The 25,463-nt window shown below is 26.7% G+C and overlaps 1 protein-coding gene across 8 annotated transcripts in view; it reads right to left on the minus strand.

The window, feature by feature from the left end:
• The window catches only part of LOC107163488 (potassium voltage-gated channel protein Shaw-like), a 198,981-nt gene that overhangs the window by 43,697 nt on the left and 129,821 nt on the right, over positions 1-25,463 (minus strand). For 6 of the 8 annotated variants that reach the window (XM_089227879.1, XM_089227884.1, XM_089227877.1 and 3 more), the window contains 3 exons: positions 15,904-16,139; positions 15,690-15,822; positions 14,757-14,945 (listed from right to left, as the gene is read on the minus strand). In XM_089227879.1, coding sequence (XP_089084005.1) covers positions 14,757-14,945; positions 15,690-15,822; positions 15,904-16,097 — 516 coding nt within the window. In that variant the 5' untranslated portion in view covers positions 16,098-16,139. Of the gene's footprint in view, positions 1-14,756; positions 14,946-15,689; positions 15,823-15,903; positions 16,160-25,463 lie in introns of all 8 variants that reach the window. The other 2 variants (XM_089227883.1, XM_089227878.1) reach the window with 2 other exon arrangements.

The raw sequence follows: 25,463 nt of genomic DNA on the forward strand, positions 1-25,463 counted from the left end.
ATAAACATTCGGTGAAAATGATAAAAATTGTCATTTGTTTTAAAGTTACATCAAAAACTAAAATCAATTTTGTCGAAAACTGATTGTGCGTAAAATTTCCCATTTTTCCTTAATTTTTAGTTTGTTTTTCTCGATTATTTTGAAAAGTATTAAGAATTTTTTACATTTTACACCCTCTTCCCCCAAATTATCAAGTAGATTCACTTTCTGATCGATGAAGTATTTAAGTCAAAAACCGAAGCACTTTTACTACTCCAAAACGTGATGACAGACCCACAAAAAAAAAGCACACACACATCATGGTTAAATCAATACATTCATCGCTCCGTTCAGAATCTAAAACAATTTAGGTAACTATAAAATAAATTCGAAATTATTCAAAACAGATTTATTATGTACCCAACTCAGTCAGTCATTCATAGGAGGTATAAACAATTTATTATTAAAAAAAAATCAAACCACATATTTTAAACATATTCTAACTGCTATCATATAAACTTATTGGGATCCTTGTGTTAAATTTTCAAGTTTTTTGGCCCAATAAGAATAATAAACTAAGAAAAGTCGGAAAATCTCAAATTTCTATAAGACTATAAATAACTTATTTATTTATAATTGTTGAAATATTTAGAAAATTTTATTAAGTATAAGAGTTGATAAAATAAACATATTGTATGAATTTTAATTTTCTATAGTTATACGTATTTGAATAACAACAAAACAAGAACATCGGTACAAGAGAGGTTGATTGAATATCTAATAATTTATTTCAAACAACTTTTACGTATTTTGTCAAAATTTGAACTTTCAATGCTTATTATTTTATTAAAAATATTGTGACCATGTATGTTTAATATTTTTTTAGTACCGAAAACATATTAGTAGCCTTGTATTAAATTATGAAGTTTTTTTACCAAACGAATAAAATTGTATAGTCATTTAAAAAAAAGTTAGAAAATTTAAAATGTCTATAAATAACTTTAAAAGATTTGAAATATTTTGAAAATTGTATCATGTATATAAAATGGTAGTTAAAACATTCAGTGAAATTTCCACATGTTTACGATAATATGTTTTAAAGTTACAGAAATATCAAAATTTGATTTTCTCAAAAATTGATTTTGCTTAATAATTCCCGTTGTTCTTTAATTTTTTTTTTTTTTCAAATTCAAAATGTTACCTCCCCAATACACCAACTACATTCACTTTTCAGACGAAAAAGCTACTGAAGTTAAAAATCTTAGCACTGTTTCGACATTATATCGTGTACATTGACACAAAAAAAATACACATATACACAACATTGTAAAATCCACTCAAAATCTACAAAAGTATAATCTACCTATTTATAAGCGTACAAAATGTGTCATGAAAAATTACAATGCTTATAATGAATAATAATAAATAATAATCATAGAATACTTTTTTATATAAATAATATAATTTTATGTATATTATGTTTCATACTGTGGTGTTTATAATTTTTCATATTTTACGTATTTATTATTTTTTACATTTTTTAAGACGTTTCAAAAATGGAGAAAATCATTTAAGTTATGAAATTGACAGATAATTATATCGTTTACTTGTTTAAGTTAACATTTTTCTATAATTTATCACATTTTGTCAACATGTTCAATTATATTATCATACAAGTCGTCGTAGTTAATGTTATTTAATAAGGATAATAGTCAGATATATTTCCGCTAACCAAAAAGTAACTAAACATTATTTTTTTTTGAAATATGTATAAAATACAAAAAAATCTTTATAACTAATAATAATATAAACCATGTCTTATACATAACTCCGTAGATATGTTTAATTTTGATTGAGTAAAAAAAAAGTGTAATGCGACGGAGAAATAGTGCATCAGTTAAAATTAGGTGTCTATTCACATTTTTTACTTTTAAATATACTTTTGCCAAATTAATGTTAATTGTAAATAAATACAAACATTTGTGGGCATTTTTTTAATTTTCTTATTTTTTATTATTATAAAATAATGAACTACACGTAAAATAGTTATCATTTTTTTTTTTTTTTTTTTTTTTAAATTTTTATTAGAGAATATAAAATGTATACATAAAGGCATAATAAGAATATGTGCTGCAATATAATTTAGAAAAACATAAATAGGATGAAGAAAAAAACCATCCAGTGATCTCACTTATTTATGTTTAAATATAATTTGATATATTCTTTTTATTTGAGTAATTATTATTATTATTTTTTTTTTTTGTTAATCGTTAAGAAGACATCTGCAACAATTTCTTCTTAGACGAAGTAGTTAATTTCCAGAAATCGTATGAGTAGCTAGTCTAGATATTAGAGGGTTAGGGTGAGAATGCAGTTTGGTGAAACACAGTTATCATAATTTTAATTATTAGTCAACTTTAGTCAGGAAAGTCATATTTTTTCAAATAATATTCTGAGGGTATCTAAAATCGAAACAGGGAAAGGTACATTTGACAATTCTTCCAAGTATCCATAGCAACGTCAAACAGTATAATATTATTAGGTATGCATAATAATATCTGCATAAGGACTAAAATAATCTTCATTTACCAGACGCCCACGGTCATTTCTTAATATAATAATCGTGTAATTCATTATGTATTATACTATTTTAGGTACTACTCTGAATTCTAAAGTGCTATTTAGAGGTGAATACCTACCATTAACGCCCCATATATTATAATATACAATTCTGTCATCACGTGAGGTTGGGTTGTCATTAATATAACAGTGATATCCGTTTTCAGTTGATGGCAACTCTTCTGTGACAGTTGGATCACAAAATTTAACGACAAAAATAATTTGTTTAACTTCAAACATAATAGAAAAATCTTTTAAGTGAATCCAACAACCGGACATTTCGATTATTTGTATGAGTTATAGTTAAAATTTTTTTTTTTATTAACTATAATTATATATAATGAGTTGTTTTTAATTTAAATGAACAATCAAATGTTATGAACCCCTGGCTATATTGGTTAGTATCACAGACTTCTATAATAAGTAAGTAATAATAATAATAATAATAATATAATAAGTAAGTATAGAAGTCTATGGTTAGTGTATATTATATTATAATAGTAGATAGTAATATTGTAAGACGGCGACTGTCTGGAAGGATGGCTGCGTCAGCAATTCCAGGCAAAGCGAGCTATAGTTACTGCTCGTATAGCAAGCCGTGGCAGATGGATTCTAGAGTAGTAAGACAGAACATTGTTATTCTCGCCAGAACCTGATTTATTGTCAGACCATTTTATTCATAATATTAATTCAGTTATTGTAATTGTAAGTTTTCTTTTCAAGTTTTAAATATAGAAAGTAATATTTAGTTCGGAAGTGTTCGTTATTTTATTTGTGCACAAACCTCCTTGGAGGTTCGTAACACAAAGACAATGTACCTATATATAATATATATATATATATATATTTATATTTGTTGTCTATAGAATGAAAAAAAAAACCACTCTATCAATTTTAACGAGAGATTTTAGTAAAATACAAACCTAACCTAACCTAACTGGGTTTGAAAATATACCAAGTGCTATATCTAAATCTAATCCACTGAAGGTGAATGGTCCACTCGATAAAATTAGTACACAAGACGAGATACACCGATGCAGATTTTCCCATGAATTGAGATCTAGTCTCTTTAAATGTTAAATCGAGGTATAGCATCGTATTTTATGTTTGTTAATTTTTTCTTGGGTTGAGTCAGATTATACAGTTATTATTTAAATATAAAACTATCACGCTATTCATTTTTTAGTAAAATATGCTCATAAAAAGGTACTCATATGGGTTTTGGACTAGATATTATGTATAAAACCGTGGACGTTAGTATACAGGTAGTTAATTTTGATATCAATTTGAAGTCAATGGTCAATTTCAGAAAAACCTTTTTCCGTATACTAAACGTCTTGTATGCAATGACGAGTGTAAATATTTTTTAAAAAAATCCTGAATTTTAATAGGTACGCATGTATTTTGTGTTAGTATATGTTTTTATTTGGTTAGAAAATTAATATATAAATGCATCATCGGAAAAACATGATGAAAAATTAGGTTTTTTAACGCTGGATTATTTTATCATGAGTATAGAAACGAACCACAATTAATAAATAGCACGTAGGCGTGTAGTCCAACTGTATTTTGGTATTTAGATAGGACTGTATACCAAATGTTATTTACCAAATTCAAACCATTAAATATGTCAGTTTTATCTAAACATTAATTGGTTTTTCAAACGTTTCAAGGATCTACGCCTTTGTATTATTGTAAATTTGTAGTATTTACAAACGTATACAGATCGCAAAAGTAAACCGCATAGTATATGAAAATAATGAAATGTTAACATTTCCAAATTAAAATAGGTATCATTGATGGCGATTTTGACATAAACATTACGTTATTATTTGGTTAGGTATAAAATGAATAAAATTGTTTAATAATATTATAACTTTGATTTACTTACATATTATATTGTGAAAAAAAAATAAATTCTGAAAAAGAGCTCGATTTACAGTTACAATTAAATTAGTATAAAAATTATAATGCAAAAATAATTTGATTTATTTGGGTTATTTTTTTCTAAGACGCATTCGTTAAAATGTATTATACTGCATGGAAAAAACAATTATTTATGATTACTGTACGAGTTCCCGTTTCCATTAACATTATACCATAGGTAATATATACTACTCGATGTTTTAATATTTATTCGAATTAATTTATATCACTTTATTTGGATACTATGATATACCCAATGGCTATATTTAAATATATTTTTATTTTTAAAAATTTGTATACGATATTTTAATGACTACCTAACATATTATTCCTTAGCCAATGCTAGTTATGATTTTGATATCATAGTAGTACTATTAGTAGCCGCAATCACTTATGCACTCTGAGGTCAAAGATCGGACGGTGACGCTGGATCCCAGATGGGTGACCACTGACCATCTTATTTTTAGTTACGAATCATCGTACACATTACACGTATTCTAAAACAACCATAATCTCCCAATAGTAAAAACCGATTAATAACCCCCGCAAGCTGGTAACTTCAGATATTGAAGCCTCAACTCATTAAAAAAAATATATATATATTATATAGCACTATATTTTTTTTTTTAAGTAAATATTTTAAAAATAGTTTCAGATTAAAACACTAATATGTTTTAAATGTATTTGTTTAAGTTGTGGCATATACTTATTACGACTTACGTTTGTCACATATTTTTTTTATATTTTTATCAACATTAGGAATACAATCTACACAAATAGTAGGTATAATAGGTAAATATAAAAGATGCCAGAGAAAAACTCATGCTCCCCAACAACCTATGTGAAATACTAGCACCAAACACGGAAAGAACATCTTCACTCCTAGAACTTCTCAAAGAAACGAACCTTCTACAAAAAATATAACTATATATTTATTGATATCATATTATTTATCTTATATACTTTTCTTCTTTATACTCTAGTATCATTATGTAAATATAATTAAACTGTAACATGTATATCTTAAACGCCAATAACCCTGGTAGTTGAGGCGTATTTCTAAATAAAAAAAAAAAAAAATAGGTAAATATAATAAAATTTAAGTGGCTTGGTGAGGCGTATTACGCTTAATCTGCGGAAACGCACTGAGTGTAGGTACGTACAGGCCGCAGTTGCTAGCTCCCGGATGGGTGACCACCCGGGATTTTTAGCAACATACCCTTGCCACACATACACAAACACGTGTTAAGCCCTACTAACTTAAAAACCTTACAAACAAATACACAAAATAACCCCTACCGTACCAGCCCACACCCAATGGCCTATGTTGCCACGGGTTCCTCTCACAAAAAAAAAATAAATAAATAAATAAAATAAAATAAAATTTAACTAAATTGGATAACTACGTGATAGAAGAGAGTATGTCATGAACTTATATCAATAAGATTTTAGATATATTAGATTTTTTTTAAATTTTGTTGGAATTTTCAATTTTCAACGATTAAATTTTCATTTATCAATGAAGTTTGTTCGGAGGAATGCAGAAAGTTGATTTTTTTGATGAAATAGTTATTTGGCATTCCGTTAAAAGATTATGATCGAATGAATGTTATTATTTGGATCATTTATTACCATTGCGAGAGTGCTTAAGTTTCTCTATGAGAGTAGTTAGTAAGGGGATTAAATGTTTAATAGTTGCTCAGAAATTGATAAGAATGAACGCCATTTATTGGGCTTGGAATTTCAAAAATTCGAATAGGAGGATAATGGAAAATTCGTATTCAGAGTAGTTTTAACGTTATATTTTACGTTTATCGCTTTATCGATAAATTTATTTTAATTGGAGCTTATCATCATACTAGAAAAAGAAATTTGAGATTTGATTAAAAGCATGACAACCCCTGTAATAGTCCAGATGGTATCCATTACAAAAAGGCACTGTTTGTAGATGTATCAGCAGGTTATTGACATATATTATGTAAAGTATGGAAATTTCCATATCCAATATATTTATACAGGTGATTACAATAAGATTGCATGTCTGAAACCTTGAAAACGGATACATTGAATTGGCTGATGATTTTCTCAGAGATTTTCAATTTTTATTTGTGTATACTGTGTTGTACGTAAATTAGGCCAACTAATTTATCATATAAATTAATTACATATTTATAAGTCAGTCAGTATATTAAGGATCAGTCTATATGTTATAGCTATAAATTACAATAATATAAAGAATATTAAATTTTCACTCATTGAAATACATACTATATCTAAAATTATCTGTTTTGTTTTTTATTGTAGATACCTACTCGTATTTCTTATTACATTTTTATAATTTTGTTAAAAATTGTAAATCATTTTAAAAACATAGTTATCTTTCTTTCTTTTTTTTTCTTAATCATTATTTATTACCACTTCACGTGATATATTATTTTAAAATATACCTCATAATGTTTGTTTTTTTGTATCGAATTTTCTTATTTTCTTTATTTGTCTTTTTTGTCTTTATTACAGTTAATATTTTACCATATATTAAAATCGGTATGGTCAAGTATGAAAAATATAGATCGCTACAAATTGTGTATGTACATTTAGATATATAATACTAAAACGATCATAATTTTTTTTTCTATATAATAACACGCTTCCTCTTTCACAATATAAAACGTGTTTTATGTTTTATAGGCTAGATGGTAATTTATAATGCAATACTCATTAAATACATACGTAATACAATATTTAATAAAATAATATTTTGTGATGTATATAAATTCACATAGACATCACACATTGGTACGCATAATACGCATGATAATAATGTAATATAGCTTTAATGACACAACCCATTTTGTAAAAAAGAAATCTAATTTACATAAAGTAAATGTTACATAATTTATAAGTGATTATATTATATTTTAAAATATAATTTATTATTAATATGTTGATATAAAACATTTCATGTTCATGGAATTAATATTTAAGTAAATTATACATGTTTTTAATTACATAATACATATTATCTTTTTTATAATTCGGTCAACCATGATGTTTGTCACATTGAAATTTGAAGACGTGTAAATCTTTCTCAATTGATTGAAAAAAAATTCATGAAAATTGGTGGAGAATTTAATATACCAATGAGTTTTCAAGACCAAATACATAAGCAATATATTGTTTCAACTAACCCTAATATAATATAATATATTATGTACCTCAACTGAATTATTCATACCACTAAATGATTAAACATAAATCAAAGGCAGGTACTGATTTAAAAACACAATTTTACTGATTTTTTTCTTACATTTTTGAATGCATAATGTCCAATTTACGGGAAGACAGTTTTTTTTATCATTTATTAGCCTAATGCAAACGTCAAAAAATGTTTGTTGTGATGTTAAAAATTTGGTTTGTAATGACAATTAAGTAAATCATTCTTAAATTAATGACATTTATCCGTAAGTATCACACTTTTTTCTACTTATTAAATATTATAATCCTCATTTAGAATTGTCAAAACGTTTTATGACAGATGGGTTAAGTACTCTAATGTAATTTTCCATGAAAATATTTTTTACATTTTCAAATTAATAATGTCTTAAAATGGTGAATCGATTTTTCGTTTCTGAGTTCATTCATAACATCTATAGTAATTTTTATTTTCGAGAACCCTGCTTAAGTTTATTATACATAGTTAATTATACTTTATAATATTTACTTACTTCATGCCCAAAATGAGCAGCCACATCCTAAACAAAATTTAAAAACGATACAAAATAAATTTCTCAGAATAGCTCTTGAAGCTCCATGTGAAACACACAACTCCAAAACGATACTGGAGTACCATACCTAACCAAATGGATCAATGAACAGTTAAAAAAATTTAATTTGAAACTAAAAACAATAGAAGGTCCCTTTAACTTTAATATTGGGAAAATAACCAAAAACTACAGACTAATGCCACGGCTATATACTACAAAATGTTTTAGTTGAAGCACTTTAAGAAAATAACTAACCAGAATCATAATCAATCTAAAAATGTATCCGTAAACTTATTTGCAAACCTTAAATAACGTTTGTGATGAAAATACCCACAAAAAACTCTAAATAAATATTAAAAATTGTATTACTAATAAAGAAACAGATATTTTTATTTTATTTTATTTTTTGGTTTACATTAAATTTAATAGATTGTAATATATTGTTAAACTGTACTTGAGACTTCGTGGTTTAAAAATACTGTGATGTGTAATTTAATTAAATGAATAAATTATTTTAGATTGCATATTAATTTATAATAATAAATGTTTATATACAAAATACCGAAATTTTCATAAACAGCATCCACTCAAATATTGTATATCTGCTAAATTTTTTAGTTGTTTATCTTTAGACATATTATCCCCAAAAAATGTTCAAGTCATCACCAGAGAGTTGTGACTAGTTGAAATACTGTTAAAACGTGTCGCTTATCATAGTGTGCGTATGATTTTGTGTGTGTGTGTATATTATGTATGTGCATTATTATTATTATTAATTATTATTATGTGATGCCGCCACTTTTCATTTGCGTTTCTGACCTAAAATTAATTCTGGGACGCGCGACGACCTAGAGAAATGTCAAAAAGTCACGTTTTTCACAATCTCGGAGACATTTTAATAAAATTATGATGTAATTATGTTTTGGTAGAAACAAATTTGCACGAAGACTTGAGAATAAATAACTTTTAAAGAAACACAAGAATTTATATTTTTGAGTATGAAATCAAATATTTAAGTTTTTACTTAGTTAGAATTTTTACTTGAAGTTTATTAATAATTCATGCAAACGAAACTGTGCTCTCAAGCAGTCTGCTTTTTATCAACATTAGTATTATCTTTTTTATTTTTATTTACAATAATAATATAGGTAGGTATCAAATAAAATATTTTGAAGTGATTTTTATAGATTTCAAAATCAGAATTTGAGCAAAAAAAAAATTGGAAATAAAAAAAAAACCTATCTAAACAAAACAGGATCATATTTGTAGTAATTGAATATTCATTGATACGTTTTCGGAGATATATATTATATATTATTATGGTAGAAGTAAAATCAAATAACAAATTTTTAATTTGAGTATATTTTGAGTTTCTAAGATATTGTCTAAGCATTACAAAAAATGTATTAGAAAAAAAAATGTAACTAGAACGAAAACGTATTATTCGTTAATTGAACATTTTAAGACGCTAATTTATTAGAACGTGTTAACAGAAATATAATAGACAATCATTAGTATGTTATTTAATTTATATTTAAAAAAAGAAAAATATGATTAAGTGAAAAGCTTTAACATATAATTATTATTACAAATGTGTTATTTAGAACGGGTTAATGGATCATTTATAATATAATTTACTTTACAGCTATAGTAACAACATAAAAAACAACCTATTTAAGATATCTCAAGATTTGTTTTTATCAAAAACATATTAAAACAATACTCATTTCCATTACATTGAATTGTGTTAAAACAAAATTAATCATTTAAAATATTATCGATTATATGACCATTAAACACTTGCAGTTGCTATCAGCTGTGGTTTTTATTTTATTGAACAACTGTCACACAGCTTAGTAGTAAATTTATTAAATGATTTACGTGCAACTATATTATTTATGAAGTAACACTATATGATGCAGTTTACGAGTACGCTATAAATTTTAACGGATTGGTTTCACTAATTTGACAGTAATTTGAATAATATACCGCTGACATTTACCATGTTTTATGTTAAATTTCGCTTTTAAATAATTTTTATTTTACTTTATGACATCGTCAAATTTAGTTACATATAAATGTAAATTTATTGCAGAATAATATTTTAAGAGCTCTAATAATATACTTTTATCTAATTTTTTGTTTTGCCTTACATTTGTATAAGTTAATAAATTTACGTTTAGCAATATATTCTACAAATTACCAAAAATTGTTGTTTACTATTTCTTTTTTTCATATAAATTATCAAGATGAAAAAAACACATAAATTGTTATCAAGTTCTATTTTTTCATTTTATCAACATAACATAATTTCATTTCAATAAACTAATTATTAATTTATAAGTATGATTAAAGTTTAACTTCTTATTATTAGTAATGTAGCTATAAGATTTTAATTAATATTAGGACACATACTTATCTTTTTAGTCAATTTATTGTTAAACTATAGTAACTTTTGGTTGAAGCACAAAAAAATTGCTCGATGATAGTATTTAATACAACTCATTATATAAAACTAATGTGTAAACAGAAACTGACAAAAATATCTGAATCTCTAAATCATTTTCAAATGCTGTAACAAGTCAAATATCCTTTTAATACCTACTAGGTAATTAAAAGATTTAATCCTAATATGTGGAGGTAGGTTTTTACACGCGCTGTATTGCAGTGGTCATTAAAGGTCATATTAATAAACAATATTAAATATTAAAAATATTGGATATGATCAAATATGAAATAGAAACTTTATTATTAAAGACAATATATTTTGTATAATCTAAATCACACTATATAGTACATAATCATTAATATACTTTTTACATAACTACGGCCAATGAAGAGTAGAGGTTGAGGATTCAAGTCCCAAAATACCCTCTTGCTATATCACTGTCGTTTACCTTGTCTAACCTAAAGGTATCAACACTAATATCATGTACAGGCATATGTGAAATAATATTATGCTCTTTGTTGAAAATAAAGAATATGTCCATTTAGGATGACATATTGAAAGATTTAAAAAAAATTCAAAGATATATATAACAAAAATATTAAATAATATTAATGACATTTTTTTTTCATCTCTTAGTATTTTTTATTTATTATTATTATTGTTATTTTTTTTTTTTTAAGCGTCATTGAAATTAAAATGCATAATTCATTTCTTTACAAACATAAATTTATTGTGCAAATGAGTTGACAAAAAGATATTCAAAGTTTATTATTTCAATGATGAAAACAGCACACACATTTTTTTCGAAACTGTCCATACTCGGCAATCAGAAAAATAAATTAAATAGATTTTTATTTAAATTGCTTAAGTTGAATAATATGTTGTTGTGTTATAATTTTTTTAAATTAGTCTCTAGTCAGTACTGTATAGAGTACATAACTATAGAACATTAATAGTAATTAGTTGCTGTAGAGTGTAGATATATTATTTGCAATTTATAATGCAAGTTTTGTCTTTTGTACCAGTAACGCGACAAAATGCGACAAAAAAAAAAACTAATTAAAACTCACGTAATATCCTTGACAGATTAACTTATAAACGCGACATATGTGACATCATAGTTTGCATATTAAGGATAATTCACTGCCTATATAATATATTACCTATGTATCGCAGCCCCCCCCCCCCCCGAGTTTTGGAGCTTAAGCTGAGTCAATTACAGACCGATGTTCACTATTCAAATATAATACCTACCGACTTAAATTTAACCATTGTTATTGCATATTATATAATAGGTATCAGCTGAGCACAGGTCTGAGTTAAATTTGTGTATCAGGAACCCAATCTCTGCTATGCACTCTATACACGCAGATACCAAAATTGTATTATGTTTATCGTTTGCGTTTCATTATGATATTCCTCTGGTCATTTCTACATGTATATACCAATAATTTTAATAATAATAATAATAATAATAATAGTAATCATGGTTATTATTATTATTTGGACAGTAATCACTGTACGGCATCCGTCTGTACGATCCGGAAGTCACTTTTTCTGTGTACATATGGATCAATTAATTAAACCATTATATTATTATTATTATTATTATTATTCAACCTACAATATTGCGTATCGGAGGGCGTGCCGATACTGACTGTATACCGTACAAACAAATGTACCTGTAAATATATATATAATATGTTGTATATTAATGGGGATATGAGTCCGGACTTTTAAACCACACACATTATTTACACATCTACGGATCAGCTGTCGATTTATTAACGGCTAACGAGACAACCCTCGAATAAAATATTTCGACGAGCTTATATTTATTAGGTTTATGTATTAATCGAGCACGCCAACGGAGCTAATGGGTCTTCATAGGTGCCGGCTCTACGGTTTGGTTTTTGTGGTGATTATTAATTGTATTGAGCCGTGCAGAGAGAGAAAGAGAGCGAAATATGTTATGTTTTTCGATTGCCCTATTCCTGCGACTTGATATCATAGGTATCATTGTATCCTATTAATTGATGACATTCGTGTAATTATTTTTGATTCATATATTTAATTATTTTTGTACTGTTATCATATAATTTGTTAAATTATAGTGTTAAGGTACAAATCATAAATGTTTTTGATTAAAATACTTTTATTTGTGCGTGTGATCGACCAATGTATGAATGGGAACAATATATATGCAGATTATATAATAGCAAGTCAATAAATATCTCTAAATCGATTTAAATTGTATTATAGAAGTTCTACGTAACAAATATACTTCCATCAATTATTTATAGAGAAACCCTATAGCCGAACACACACACACACATATTATAATAGTATATGCACATATAGGATGAATTTATTTTCCACGTTACTCTAATGTTATTCACGTGTAATATCACACAAAGAATTATTTATGTTTCTCATCCAACGTGAACACTGTTCGTACAAACATACAACAACTGATACATATATCAGCAATCATATTTATACCATTCGTTTCGATAATATTAATTCAACGGTCGATCGTGTATATTTCTATATGTTATAATATAATATAGGACCTGATCAGATCCGTATTTCTAAGAGTCGATCAGGGTTTAGATTTTTTCAATTTATAATGTTATTTACAAACTGTTGTAGATTTTTTGTATAAATACTTAAATTAGGCACACAATAATTATACGGATTGTGTGATTTTCACTGTTTAGTCTAACCTTTGTTTGTGGGTACGAATGTCGGATTGAATTATTAATGTATTTCAGTATAATCATTTTTAACCACATAACGAAATGTTAAGAAATTGTATTTTAAGATTACTACTCTCGTAACTCACCATTAACTTATCATCACTTTATAATAAATCATGTTACATAATTCGTTTAAAAAATAATAATAAGGTTTACGGTATTATTTATTAAATTAAAATACATTTAATTTATTTCAACCAAATAATAAGTAATAACTTTAGAGTTTCTAAAAAAATACACTATTTTTTAATCAAAACAATTTTGTGTTATATCCATTTACACAACGTGTTTTATATTTTTGTATAACGTTTTTGTATCAACTTAAATATTATAAAAATTATTAGATAGACAACTTAATTATAGGAAATTTTAGTTATGTTTTTTTTAATTTTTTAATATTTTTATACCTAATTAAACATACATCATAAAATATACTCCGTAATTGAATTATTTAAGAGTACTCCAAGTATGTAGGTATATAGCTTTAAAGACTCAAATAACTTAATATGTACCACTAAAATTTCTTAATTTTCTTATCTTATTTTTCCAGTATACCCTTATTTAAGCACTAAAAAATTTAGAATCATAAACTGACTATTATTTTACCTGCATATTCTACTAATTTCTGTTTAATAATAATAAATTGAAATTTGTTTCATGTTCATAGTTTGTATAATAGTGTAGATAATGAATATTATCATGCACGTGTTGATGTTTTGTGATAATGGAAATAAATGCTATGTATTTTTTTTTACCAATTTATTTGTTTGTTCATTTTTTAAATTGTAAGAGTTGCTATACATATTTATAATCAAAGTGGTTTTAATAATTAAATGAGCTTTATAATATTTTGCTATTAAGAATTTGATGATACACATTAAAAAAAAAATCCAATATTGGATCACATTTTTATACTCAAGGGGATACATAATTTAGGTCTCAGTTGGTAATAGCAATAATATATGTATTATTTTGTATGATGACATTTTTATGTTGTGACATTATCTTCCTAAACCTTCAAAATAAAAATGTAAGCCATTTAAGATATATGAGCATGTTAAGAGTTTCAAATCATTTGAAGAATTTAAAAAAAAAAAACTATTTTCAGGAAATCACCAATAACCCCTTGGTGATGAAGTGAAATCCCATTTTGGATCTCATGGCGTTCAACTCGTTTGTTATACGCTAATTCGTATTATATTATAATATTTGCAAGCGTGATTAGAATATTAAATTTATAATATTTGCAAACGTCCGTACCACACTTACCTTGGCCGATAACGACGAATGCGGTTCGTTGAAGAGCGCCCATAATTTTGGCTTGGTCCTCTGCCAAAGGTTCAATGTCCCAGCCAAGTATTCTTCCTCGTAACCAAACATTCTGGCAACTTCCTCCTCGTTCGGTTTTTCGGAGTCGATATCCAGTTTGTCAAGAATGGCGAGGGTGGCCTGGAATTGCGTCAAAGGTTTATTTTAGTAAAATAGAAATAAAAATAAAATGCTCTCAACAGAGTTAATGTTAATATAACTGATATAGGCACTCAAAAACATTAACGAAAGAATGAAAAAAGTTCGTATTATATCGAGTTTGGTTGTTGAATTTTTCGAAGTGGTATCCCACTCGTTGCGTCGTAATGGATCCTTTTATCTTATATAAAAGGGTGACACACTCTCTCGTTACCCCATCGCTATTCGCTCACCGATTTTCACTCTCTCTCACGTGCGTGCTGTTTTCATCAATGCTGAGTCATTAATCAGGAGCGGAAAACCGAAACTTACTATCCATTAACCATATCACTTGTTCTTATAAGTACAATTTTTTAGCGCAGATTTGTATTTACACAGACGTGTACAACTTTCATAACTTTTTGAGTAACGAAAGCATTTCACGGTTTTTCCGTTATGCAAATATAGCTTATGTCGTACCGTAATGGATTTAATCTGATTACATGATGAGTTTACAAGGATACAAGAATTATTGTTATACTAAAAACTACGTTGCTGCATCTACAATGAATTCCGTGTAGAGATAAAAATGTATAAATATCCTTAAAACAGCCAAAATTAAGAATTTTAGAGACAATTTATTTGGATGTATCTTTTCACACGTTCTGAAGTCATAATATAATATCGTAGTATTTCAATTTGTTCATATTTTATACAAACATATGTATTGTATTTAATTGCGGTTACCTGTGTGTCTCTGTGGATGCTATAAGTAGACCAGCAACAGGGTTCTACCTGATTCGAGTCCAGTCCCCAAAACTCCAGCTCGTCTTCGAAAAGTGGTCCACAAACGTTTGTCGGGTAATGTAATTTTCCCGTTCTGAAACAAAATCACAAACAAAAAACCGGTTAATGTTAATAATTACTCGTATGTCGATTATGCATTATAAAGACGTCTTACCTATAATAATTTAGTACTTGGGCGAACACGCCTGGATGCCTATCAAAAAAATACTCGTTGAGCACAGGATCGTAATTGGCTAAAGCTTCGGTGAGTCTGCTAAGCCTCGTAGCTGGTATTTTCTTCAATGTGGCTTTATAGGTCTCGTAACGGATACCACCGACGTTCAGTATGATCCTGTTCTCTCCATCCATGTCAACTATGACCTTGGTTGTCACGCATCGTTAGATCGTGAACTGTAATTTTTTTTTAATGTCTGTGTTTAAATGAAATGTTAAAAACATTTTGTATTTAAATCATTAAATATTAGAATAACAAAGATTATTTATGTCAAATATAATGTGTAAGTGTAATAGTCGTTATATTATGAAAAAAATATATTGTAGAAAAATTTACTGTCGGTACTTGACTATAATGCTGGTATAGATTAGATTTATATAAATCAATTACTAATTCAACTTTCAACGTAAAAGTTCTTTTAAACGAAATTTCATTATATATAGGCTATTTATTATTGTATGTTTAAGACTTAAATAGCTTTATTTAAAAAATTATAATCCACTATACTATACACTAGTATATAGTCTTACATATTTTCTTAGTTTATGTTATGGAATCATTTCATACGCAATCCCTATATCATACTACATGGTTTATACTGTATAGAATTTATTAATACATATGAATATCGTTAATTTCAATTATTTAAGTAGGTGTTTAATCAAAACAATTTTAAATTAATAAAATTAAGTTTGAACTTAAAACACTTGTAATTCATCTTTTAATCGCGGTATTAGCCTAAAATTAATGTTTATACTATTATAAACTTTAAGGTAAAAGGTCTGGAATTTTTTGTTTGATTAGTTTTAGTGAATATATTAATATGATATATTACATATTATTATATCATTATAAATGAGTAAGTACATAATTTGTACAAATTAATAAAATTTAGCTCCTTAAATTTTAATCCTTTAAAATATTACATACTATACATTTTTATTTTATAGATCTAGTTTTTTGTAATGACCACCATTAACAAGTATTTAAACCCATATTCAGGAGTTAATATTGAGTAATTTAACTTTTATTTTTATCGAACATGGGACATTTTTTTTTATTTTTCACGAATAAAACTACGTATAAATGTTTAGGAATTTTGAAATATTAACAAACTATAACATTTTATACCTATTTCTTACAACTGCTAATATAGTACCTATCATATAGTATATGTTTTAGAATAAAACAATATCATTATCTATCTACATCAAATAATTATTTTGTGTTGGTTTTTCTAAAACTACTTTGTCATTGAGTACCATAAATATACAACACCTGAACTTTTTTTATAAGCATTTAATGCAGATGTTCCCAACCAAGGCACCGCAAAATTATCACCTACTACTATTGCGTATTCAGTATAGATTATAAGCCATAGGGTGCCTCCAGATTATTAGAAAATAACTAAGGGTGTTTTGAGTCAAAAAAGGTTGGGTGCCTCTTCTTATACTTTAAATTTTAGTATATAAGAACTTTGGAACTATTCCGAGCATCTAGTGACTACTGACTAGTGTTTAATAAAAATATAAGTTCATTTTTATTAACCTTGGTATTTTAATAAATATATTAATAGAATTTGCACACTTTATTCTTAATATTTAATACATTTAAATACATTAATATATATATTTTTTAAATTTATGTATTATTTAGTCGTATATATCATCAAGTCATTTTACACTACTGGGAAGAAAATCGTAATTAAATTCTCACGGAATTTTATTATAAATTATGTGATTATAGTTTTTGATCTATGAAATAATATGTATAAAATATTATGGTAATACAATAAATGGTAAAATTAAATTCAAAAACGTGAGTCACCATAAAAAAACACCTATAATATTATTATGGAACAGTAAAATATTGTCATATTGGTATAGATGTATTGTTTTCATTAGGTCGTGATGGTATTTTTTACCGGGTGGAAAAGAGTGTATGTATCTATATATATATATTATTCACTTTTATATATGTTTTTTAATTATTGATGAGAGCGTGAATTCTTTTACGATGGTAAATATACGAGTACTCTAAAATCGATGGAAGACCTTGTGTGAAAATATGGTTATATGAAAATGTTGGAAATGGACCAAATATAAATTAATAGTGTTAAAATACGATGGGTGTTGAGGCAGACCGTGAACAGTTCTAGAAAAGGACATTATACTGCGATCGGGTGCCGTCGGTGATAATGCATTATAATGGGCAAAAAGCCACTAACTGATAACTAAATACAAATACACACAAGCACACACTCATACTACACATTATTGTATTGAATATTGAATATCAATGGGAGATCTGTAAATTTGGTTAAATATTTAATGCTCAGTGTATAATTAACTTACAAGTCACGTTATAAGCATATTTTGTATAATATTTAAGTATTTTTTTTTGTAATTAAATAATAAGCAATATTTGCAAACTAAAATCAAATCTGAATTTTACAGTAAGTGAACTAGGCTATTAATTAATTCATATAGTATGGAATGTTAATGTTAAATACTGTTAGAATTATCAGGGTATAACAATATATTACTTCATCACGTTTTTTTTTTTTTTTTTTTAAATATATATGTTTATATAAATTCATTGCATTTATCTATATTTAGTTTTGTTTTGTTACTTTGTTGCCAGTTCTATGGTTCTTAAAATTTGCACTACAATGCACAATATTAAATTACTCTAACTAAACTATATCAGGTAATCTGCTATATTTTTTTTACATACCTATAATCGTATGGCGTATAAAACATAATAATTATGTTATGTAGTAGGTATTCTTCAGGTATGTGATATTTAAAAGTATAAATATTAAATTCTACGTATTTAATCACAGTAACATTTAATTGGGAATACCTTATTATACGTCATGATTAGATTCATATAAAACTGTATAGTTGATCGACTAAGATTCATAAGCCATAATACAAAGTACAAATTATTTTAATTTCCATACAATAGATAACATGTATTTTTTTAATAGTAGCCATTAAAATCTTGTAAGCTGAAAGGCCAATTTGATTATAGTAACGGTAGATTAGAATCTAATCTACCGTTACTATAATCTTATCATTAGACGATTCCCTAAAATACATATTATCCAACCCACTGAGTATAATTATTATATTAGTGATAAAAAAAAAAAAAATGCAGTAGAGTATAAAATCAGTTAAGCTACAACATATTGAGTTATTAATATTTCTCTACTGCAGATTTTGGTAAGCATGTAACGGTACCATGATGCATAGAGAAGCTGGACCCGATAATAATCGAACCACCGACCAGTTATACTAAAGTTAATACCTTCAAAATGGGAATTTGGTAGTATAATTTAGTAATTAAAAATCGTAATTATATACTTTATTTGTAGACGTTTCGAACGAGGCATAATGTTTCCGAATCGATTTGCAGTCGCGCAAGGAAGATATTAATCATTTCTTTTCCATCGAAGAGGTGGTGGATTAGTGGAGAGGGCGTGGTGGAACTTGAGACATTTGGCGATTAGCGTTTAGATTTTAAAGTGAAAACTCGCTGTTATTGTTTTGCAAGCCGGGCCCAACGACGCCGACTAATGGTCTTCTCGTATAATAATAACAATAATTGCACTACTGCGTTGTCAAAAAACGATGTGTACTTATATAGTAGTCATCTGCAGTCGGAATAGAGAAACGGCATCATGGAAGACAGTATAATATAATATATTATATAGACGATGGACTCATCTCCGGACAAGTGTAACAAGTTTGGCGCCAACTGCCGGTGGTCGTAAGATCGTCGTATTTTCAAAACAAATATTCGTAGCTCTGACGTCCGTTGAATATGTGTATCTCGTATGACGAATACATCCTACATTATAGTATATTATGAAATGTATTATAGGATTTTATCAAAATTATCTAATGAAAAAATTTAAAATACACCCAATCCCGACATTGTCTGTTTCCTTATTCTTGTAACCCAACATAATTTTGTGATTGAGAATTCGATTTTATATTCGAGTACTTAAACGAAACCATTGTTTTACTGAATGAATGTAAGTTCATTCACGAGACTAAGCACTAAGCAGGTAAAACAAAATACATAATATGTTAGTTCCTATACGATAAAAAAAAAGGTACGTACGTAAGTCCCTACACTGCATATATTATTAATATAATAATAGTTTATTATATATAATTTATAAATTATCAATCTAATATCAGTTAAAAATATTTCATGAGTCAAAAAATTTAATATACCATATATAGCGATTGAAACAAGCATGATTATATTATTTCATCACTTACTCCACACTATTATATTCTTCTAAATTTTATTTTTATATCATCAATTTAATATCTTATTACAATTATAATATCATAAAATGTATATATATCTGTCTCCCACCATGTTAGAACTTATATAATGTACCATTTTTTTCATGTAGGAACTTACGGTTCCCCGTTTTACTTAGCTTTAAAACATGAAATGTATAATGTAGGTATCTGTAGATAATTTAGAACTAATTATGTGAATCAATACAAAGAACACGATAAATATTTTGCAAAAGCTATAGGTACACATAATCAATAATGTGTTTTGATGAATTTGTATTCTGTTTGTGATTTTGTAAATTGCAATCCAACAATATTATCCGTTTACGGCAAAACCTACTTCTAATATTAGGTAGGTACTTCTGTAACTAACTAATTGTATTTGTTTACACGAATAGTAAAACGTATACAAAGTCTTACAATTATAAAGTGTAAATTTGGTACTTTGAGAGTATGAGAATAGCTAAGCTGAGTATGTTTATTTTCTCGGTCTCCCACCAGATAAGATTTCACAAGACTGCTAATAACATTTTATCACATAAATGTATAAAATGTATAAAATATATTAATATGTTCAATTTACTATTTTACACAAATATTAAAATTACAAGAAAATAGTATGCATAACAAAATATTGAAACCTGTAGTATATTTTTACATAAAATACATATTTTTATTATAGTGCAAATTCAGTTCTAGAATCATACACTACAGTTATTTATATTACATAAAAAAAATCTTCGCAATGAAATATTTATGGAAATATTTTAAACGAAAATTGAGAAATATTTCTTTAAACCAATCCATTATATACATAAGTTATACTACAGTATTATTGTAAAACTGAAAAGTTATTGAATTCTGATGATAACAAAAAATACAGATTTTTAAACGCATAATTTCTTACAGTTTTTCATAAAATTTAAAAATAATCTAAATGCGGTTTTTGCAGTGTATATCGTGTATTTTTTGTATAAACAGTAATTGAATGCAAATTTCAATATTATTACTACTGACATAGATTCAGAAGTTCATTTCCATTTTTACCGTTCAAATGTGTATTTATTGTTATTTTTTTTTCACATAACATACTATTTAACATCGCTTGTAACTTATTGTGTGTGTCGTATAATCTTTTATACTGGTAAAATAAAAACACTCGACATTCCGTTTGGCATAATATTCGCTATATTGGTTCTGAACTTTATTATTATTGGAGTGCATTTTTTTTTTTTTTTTTATGTGAGAGGAAAATCTACTTAGCCGTTTGCGTCACTAAACAATGAGTGTAAATATATAATTATTTATTGACCCCAACTAATGGCAATAGATTTACCTTAAAGGAAGGTAAACCAGTTAACTAGCATTATGGCTCTGTGTTGCAGGAAAACAATATTCCGCGTTTAAGGGATTTTAAGTACTTTGGGAAAATGATTTTATTATTGTTTACATCATGTTATAAGTATTTTTAAGCGAATTTTACACCTGCTTATACGTTTACTTTATGCATGACAAGCATTATTAAGCATTTCATATTAAACTTAAATTATTTAAAAAGCTATTATACATCATAGCATTATACGTTTATATAGTATACATATAATACATGTATATATATATATATTATATTGTATAACACATTATTATTATTAGCTTACTATATATATTATTTACTTATTTATTTATTACTGGCCTAGGTTCAATTATAAAATAAAATACAGTATTAGATTTAATAAATATATAACTAAGTGAAACTTGATGTCTCATATCAATAAATAGTATATCAGCGATAGTTACGGATAAATCATAAGTTATGATTCATAACCTATTTTAATTAAACACTTGGTCTATTTGGAAATGGATACTTTAAATAAACTTATTTTCAGTATCCTTAGAGAACCAAATCAGATTTCATATAATCCAATTTTACGTCGATGACACAAAATATTCTTCTGAGAATTGTTAAATTAATTTCTTTTTAGTGACATATAGTATATTATTATTGTATAGTTACGCTTCACCAATAACAAACAAATATATATAAATGTATAAAATATAACTATATAAGAATAAAAAGTTATAAGAATATAATACATAGTATGTTAAATTAGTTTGTTTTAAAAATTAATTAAAAAGTAGTATTGTTTTTTTTTTTTTTTAGTCCAGTGGAAGTGACAGAAAATATAAGAGACAAGACCCGTTGGAGACGTGTAATAAAAGTTTATAAAAGATAAAATAAATAAAGTGAAAACATTTATGAGCCAAAAAAAACCAAATAAGTTTTTGAAGAAATCATACTATCTCTTATGCTTAGACCATTTCTATTCCGATGCACTCACTACACGAATGTTTTACGTGATTTTAATTGTTGTGGATGAACTTTCTGCATATGATGTTCATGATTTTTAATCACCTATGATATACATTTTTATAAACAGTAATACTCGTGGAATATGTTTTTTTCAACGATTATAGAATAATGGGTATATCCATCGCCTGGAGCCCGTGATCAATCCATTGTTAATGAAAAGGATATTATATCTTATTTCTTTTCTATCGCCAAAAACGAACTATTGCTAAATATATGCAGATATATTTTCTTTATGTATATTGTCAATTTGATTATTCAAACTATATTCACTTAAAATTGAAATCCTTCATAAAATTTGCGACGTTTATTTTTTATTTAATATTTTTGTGTTACGATAAGTTTCAACAATAAGTGACGTTAAAAAATTGGTGATAATACAAATTTTTTTCATATAGGATATTGATCATGCTCTATACATATCATATAATTGAACGTTTAACTGTTAATATACTATGCTCTGTACATTCGGATATGTAGGTCGACATACAATGTGCAATAATTTACATATTTAGTTTTATTATATATTTAAAAACACTAACAATCAATAATGAAATTGTTTTTATTATCAAATAACAATATATTGATTGAAAAAAGCTGACAACACTGGATCTAAACATATTAATGTAAGCTTTAGTATAATAATATACTAATAATATAATAATGTATATAGTCATGGGCAGATGTAATAAATTTTAAATCGCCAACTGGAAACTCTGCGTCAACTCTTCTCAAATTCACGACTTTTTTCTTGTTTTAATTTATCTAAATCTGATACATAATACATGGGTATTTTGTTATATCATTCTTATAGATACCACTATATAAAACTTCACAATTTATTCCACTAAATATTATAATATTGAACAAAATATTGTGTTCCTCTTTACCTTTTTGAATATTTCTCAACGTAATATTATGATACTATAATTATTATTAATTTAAGACCACTCTGTAAATAAAACACATATTTTATTCCATTACAAAGTTTTTAATAATAATACATTTGCCTACTAAATGCATACACTTTGACGGCGTGCACTGTAAATATTGTACTCGTATTATAAGGATATGACTCCATAAATACGGTCTAATGTTGATATTTTATTATGTAACAAGTCAAGACTTTAACGCGTCACAAAATATTTGGTTCTAATTCCACCGATTTAATGCTGATTACAGTCATAAATAATTACAGGATGTGTATCAAAGTTTACATGTTTCTGTAGCTGTGTTTGCCTTGTGGGAAAACGAGGTGATGCATCCTGCACGTGTACCTATATCTATAATACGTATAGTATATATATAACCGACACATATTATATAGAATATTTGTTAAATGGCAATTTATCACCGGATTCCTTACTGATAATAATTAACACACAAACATACGGTCGTGTACAGACGGATGCGATAGAAATAGTAGGCCACTTGTGGGGGAGAGCGCTGGGTGGCTTACTCGTGGGTTTAAATCATGACCTCGGCTTATTAACTATGCACCAGAGCAAACCAATTGCCAAAAATCTCGAGGGTACAATATTACTGAAGACTAATTAAACCGTTTTATTATTTTTTTTTTTTGGCTCGTTACTTGCGATTATAATCGTGATGGGTACACGCACACATCTTTATTGCAGGACCTGTGATGTTTATGCATGAACCGAAAACAAAAAATACGTCAAAAAAACCAAAAACAATCAACAACGACAAGGGCGCTTAATTTTATTCGTTTCGTTGTCGTACTATACAGATATGTATGCATTTTAAATGAGTACAGTCTTTCGAATTGGTATTGTGCTTGGTTCACGCAGTTTGTGTACCCAGGGGAAATTGATGGACAGGTGAACGATTTATCATCGGTACTTGTCAGCGCGCTGCTTCAGAGACGACAGAAAAACTATATGAGATTCGACCGGAAAAAACGTTCCGACCCGCAAGCCCAGCCTTCGGGTCACAATTTATTCTAAATATCATTGTTTATGTGTATTCATGTATTATATAATATATATACCTTATACCTATTATACAAAGACACTAGACAATAATAATAGAAAAAATCTACAGAATAGTCGGTTTTTCTATGTTATATATATAATTATTTTCGTAGTACAAACAATATTAGTTCTTCCCGGGAGTCGGATGCCGAATCCATTCATTTTCATTTGATTTCGTTTTCTTTTCTGAATTGTGAGTGGCTCATGCGTTGAATGAAAGACATTAAAATCAGTGTGTTTAGGCTATATTAATACTTAAATGAAACCTAAATTCATAACTACAACAAAAACAAAAACAATCATCATAACTGAAAATGTGTGATAATAGTTATTATAAATATTATTTCGTTTATCAAATTTAATATTCACAATATGCATCAATAAACTTTCGCTATGAGCATGATAGCACCATTGTGTAAACTATAAAGTTTATCAATTTATGTTATCAAAATCACGTATCATAATTACTGAAATATCATGTTCTATAGAAGAGTGAAAAATAAATAGGTAGTTTTAACTAACAATCTTTAATTTAATGACATTTATGTTATCAATTTATGGGTTGACCTTTAACAGATTAAAAAATCTACGAAATAAGCACTTAAACGACTAAAAATATGTGTGCTTATAAATACATTATATGAATTGTTCATAATTTTTGCTATATTTGATTTATAAGACTTTACATAACATTCATTTTAGTAAGTATCTATCTATGTTTATTTGAAATGTAATTACAAATTCAATTTTAAATCATATAAAATATTAATATCAATAATTAAATATAAAGTATTATAATCTCTACTTATAGAGCTA

The sequence above is a fragment of the Diuraphis noxia genome, unplaced genomic scaffold, assembly GCF_037042655.1.
Source record: "Diuraphis noxia isolate RWA-SAM2 unplaced genomic scaffold, SU_Dnox_SAM2 contig0004, whole genome shotgun sequence".
NCBI classification, from domain to species: Eukaryota; Metazoa; Arthropoda; class Insecta; order Hemiptera; family Aphididae; genus Diuraphis; species Diuraphis noxia.